The 4,155-nt window shown below is 41.9% G+C and overlaps 1 protein-coding gene across 1 annotated transcript; it reads right to left on the bottom strand.

The window, feature by feature from the left end:
- Positions 1-865: 865 nt before the first annotated feature.
- On the bottom strand, positions 866-3,929 carry LOC104439289 (putative receptor-like protein kinase At3g47110). The gene is made up of 2 exons (XM_039314476.1): positions 1,313-3,929; positions 866-1,212 (listed from the first exon to the last, which is right to left on the bottom strand). Exons 1-2 carry the CDS (start codon positions 3,927-3,929, stop codon positions 866-868), a joined length of 2,964 nt encoding a protein of 987 aa, XP_039170410.1.
- Between the last annotated feature and the right edge of the window lie 226 nt (positions 3,930-4,155).

Here is a 4,155-nt window from a genome sequence, read left to right as displayed (position 1 = left end):
GAGGAGTACCTGGAGGCGTCGTTTAGCTCGGCTCGGCTGTTGCGATGAGGAGTACCTGGAGGCGTCGTTTAGCTCGGCTCGGCTGTTGTAAGGTGGCCAGGGCGACGGCCGACGTTGAGCATGAATATGGCAGCGGCTTCGGAGGCGAAGGCACGAGTTAGACAGTGACGGGTGGAGGCGACACGGCATAGACAGGCTGAGCAGAAGCGCGACGGTGAGGGCGGGAGGGACGGACGGACGCGCAGAGATGAAGAGAAACTGACTCATTTTAGACGATAATGCGTGCCGAGAAAGCGATAATTAAATTTAAGGTTAACATCACAAACAACCTCAAATTATTATATATATATATATATATGATAATTATGTCAAATTAATTTTTTGATTCAGTAAAAATTCTCAAATCGATACATTTATAATTCATAATTATTAAAAAGTATTCACATCAGCGTCGGCTGTGTCACGTAAGACATGTGGCATCCTCATCAACGATTTCTGGCCAAAATTAGCCAAATAAACTGAATTGGTAAAACTTGAAAGTGTTTAAGACTCAATTAAACAATTAAAGTATTTGGGATTGAATTGGTAAAAATGTAATAAATGGTTTTCCAAAGGAAAAATTAGAAACAGAAAATTCAGATAAAGAAAATAGTGACATTTTTTTTTTGGGTGGGGGTTGAAGAAAGAGATGGAGATAGAGTACATACATTGAACTAATATATGAGTTTGGCTTTGGCCCCAATGAAAAAGAGTTAAAACCAAGACGAACAATAGAACCATCCAAAATTTTCTTATTCAAAGCTAAATTAATCTTAAGACAAACTAGTTTAAGTGCCTGCGTGCTGAGCTTGCTTCTACAAAGCCTCTACTTAGCTCCATACGTAGCCTTGATGTTATGCAGTTCCTTGAGTACTTCAGCCATGTCCATCCGATCTCGTGGCGACTCCACCGAACACGCAACTCCAATCCTTAGGATGGAGACGACACAATCTCTCATCCTCTCAATGTCATTCTTGTTTTCTCCGTTTAAAATGATTGAGTCAACAACCTCCATCACTTGGTCTGGCAAAGCCACCTTGACAAAGGTGTGGAGATTCAAATGGTCCTTGAAAGCCTCTTCTATGGGTCTTCTCCCAGTGAACATTTCCAATAAAAGAATGCCATAGCTATACATATCGCCTTGTGTCGATACCATGTCCCCCATGCCATACTCTAAAATAGTGTACATTAAGCAACATGCAATCAAAATCCAAATTTCATCTCAAGGCTAATGCAGATAAAACTTAGACGATTAATGAGAAAATTTTCTTACCTGGAGGGACATAGCCTATGGAACCCCTCACCGCCACCGAGCTGCTACAATGGTCAATGTCCATGGCTTCTGTTGTCGCAGCGGAGTTGATCTTTGCTAGCCCGAAGTCTCCAACTCGCCCCATCATCTCGTTGTCCAGAAGGATGTTGCTCGGCTTCAAATCTCCATGTACAACCTTTGGGCTACAATCCTTGTGAAGATATTCGATTGCGGAAGCGATGTCAATGGCAATGTCTAACCTTTGCATTAGTGTCAAATGTCCTGGCTTTACATGGTCATGTTCATGCTCAATGTCCTCTTTGTTTCCTTGGTGTATCCATTTCTCTAAGCTCCCATTAGCCATGTATTGGTATAATAGAGCTTTGAAATCGTTGCCTTGATAGTCCACGCTGGAGCACACGTTCAGTATCTTCATGAGATTTCGGTGTCTTATGGCCCCTAAGGTTTGACATTCTGAGATGAAGCTCTTCAAGGCACCTCCGTGGCCCAAGTTTAGCACCTTAATCGCCACCCAACTGCCTTTCTGTGTAGTTCCTTTATAGACAGTACCATATCTCCCTTTACCAATCACATTGTTATTAGAGAATCCATCCGTGGCTCTAAAGAGCTCCGCATAAGAGACCCTCGAAAATTGGTGTTCAAATGACAATTCAGTTGAAGAGGTATTCTTTTTCAACGTCTTTGTCTTGTACCAAATGATAAACAAGCAAAGACACATAATGAAGCTTGACAAGATGGTTGCCACTATGGTGACTGCTATAACTTTTTTGGTCCAAAATGGTTTAGAGGTATATGATTCGCAAGAAGGAAGATTTAATTCTGCAACACCTCCACAAAGATTCCTATTCTCAAAGATGGATATTGCACTTGCATTGAGAAATACTCCTTGCTTTGGAACTTCTCCTTTGAGCTTGTTTGAAGATAGATTCAAGTACTTTAGATCTGTAAGTTGAGCGAGAAAGCTCGGGATTTTACCAAAGAAGTCGTTATGGGAAACATCCAACTCTTGTAAGCCTCGTAATGTGCTTAATGCTTGAGGAATTTCGCCATGAAATGAATTGACTGCTAAGCTGAGTCGCCCCAAGAGCAAGCACTTACTTATGGAGCTAGGAATTGATCCTGTCAACTTATTGTAAGATAGATCCAGTTCGACAAGATTGACCAAGGACCCAACTTGAGGTGGAAGAGATCCACTCAACTGGTTATGTGCCAAGCTGAAGATAATCGAAATGGTAGAAAGACTAAGAACCTCCCCTGGGATTGAGCCACTTAGATTATTGTTCGAAAGCTCAAGCTCGATTAGCTGCATGCAGTTACCAAGACTCTGTGGTATTTCTCCGTAGAAGTCATTGAACTCTAGGTGAAGGCGATTCAATAACGTCAAATTGCCAATCGATGATGGGATCTCTCCCATTAGCATGTTATTCACTAAGTACAACTCGTGCAAGTTATGGAGTGCTCCAATAGAAGAAGGAATGTGGCCACCGAGCGAATTGTTTACTAATTCAAGATAGGACAAGTTGATGAGATTGCCAATACCTGGAGGAATGGTTCCGGACATTGGGTTGTACGACATGGAAATATATCTAACGCTGTTAGAAAGATTTCCAATTGAATCTGGCAATGGACCTTCAAGAAAATTGAGGTCCACTTCAATAACTTCCAGCCTTGAACAGTTAGTCAATGAGGTAATGAAGCTGAAGTCATCTTGCAACATGTTAAAAGAAAGATCTATTGCTTCAAGAGCTTTTAACCTTCCAAGATTTGCGGGCACCGGTCCATGAAAAGTGTTACCATAAAAGTAGACGTACTGAAGGTAGGAGGCATTCGATAAGGATGGAGGTATAACACCAGTGAACAAATTGCTCCTAAGACTTAGAAAAATGAGAGAAGGAAGAGTATTGCCGATATAAGAGGGAATGCTCCCTCTCAAATGATTGACACTGGTGGTGAAAAAGGAAATGCTGGAGATGTTGAACATTGCTAGAGGGATCTCGCCAGTGAGTTGGTTATAATCCACTTCAAAAAACTCCAAACCATGAAGCTTGGATAATGTTTGGGGAATCTCTCCTTGCAACCCATTGAATACGATGGAAAGAGTACGAAGTTGAGAGAGATTTCCAATAGAATGAGGAATAGATCCCGTAAGACTATTTTTACCCAAACCTATAACTTGAAGCTTTGACAAAGAGTCGAGATTATCGGGAATTTTGCCCACAAGTTGGTTATTGATGAGACTCAATCCCTCAAGGTTTGAGCATTGAGAAAGATTGGTGGGTATTTGTCCGCTGAAAGAGTTGTTACTAAGACGGAGACGGCGAAGGCGAAACAAGTGACCAATATTTTGTGGAATTTCGCCATGAAAGCTGTTGTTCTCTAGAATGAGTCTTTTTAGGAAAGAGAGATTTCCGACATGAGGTGATAGAAGACCGCCCAAGCCTTTGGACCTTAGATTGAGGGACACGACCCTTCGGGGATCCCATTTACCACATACAACACCTTGCCACTCACAATGATGAGAAGAGTCATTCCATGAGCTTAGGACTCTGAGCGGATCCTCATCCACACCGTCTTTGAAGTAGAATAAAGAGAGCCGATCCGTCAAGTTGGTTTGCATCGCTGAACTTGTCCATAATGGGAGCTGGGCATAGAAAAACAAGAACATAATCGCCATATGCTTTTCCATTTTGATTAGGTTCTGTGTCCTAACAAGCTGCAAGCGAAGTCTCTTCCAAATTGAACTAAATAAGAAATGAAACCTTCAAAAGCAAGTGCTTTTCCATGGATCAAGGCACCTTACACGGCGAAACCCCACCTGATTGGATAACTATGCAAGTTTGACC

The sequence above is a fragment of the Eucalyptus grandis genome, chromosome 6, assembly GCF_016545825.1.
Source record: "Eucalyptus grandis isolate ANBG69807.140 chromosome 6, ASM1654582v1, whole genome shotgun sequence".
Classification (NCBI taxonomy): domain Eukaryota; kingdom Viridiplantae; phylum Streptophyta; class Magnoliopsida; order Myrtales; family Myrtaceae; genus Eucalyptus; species Eucalyptus grandis.
The sequence above is the reverse complement of the archived record's forward strand: the minus strand, read 5'-3'. Positions and strand labels throughout refer to the sequence as shown.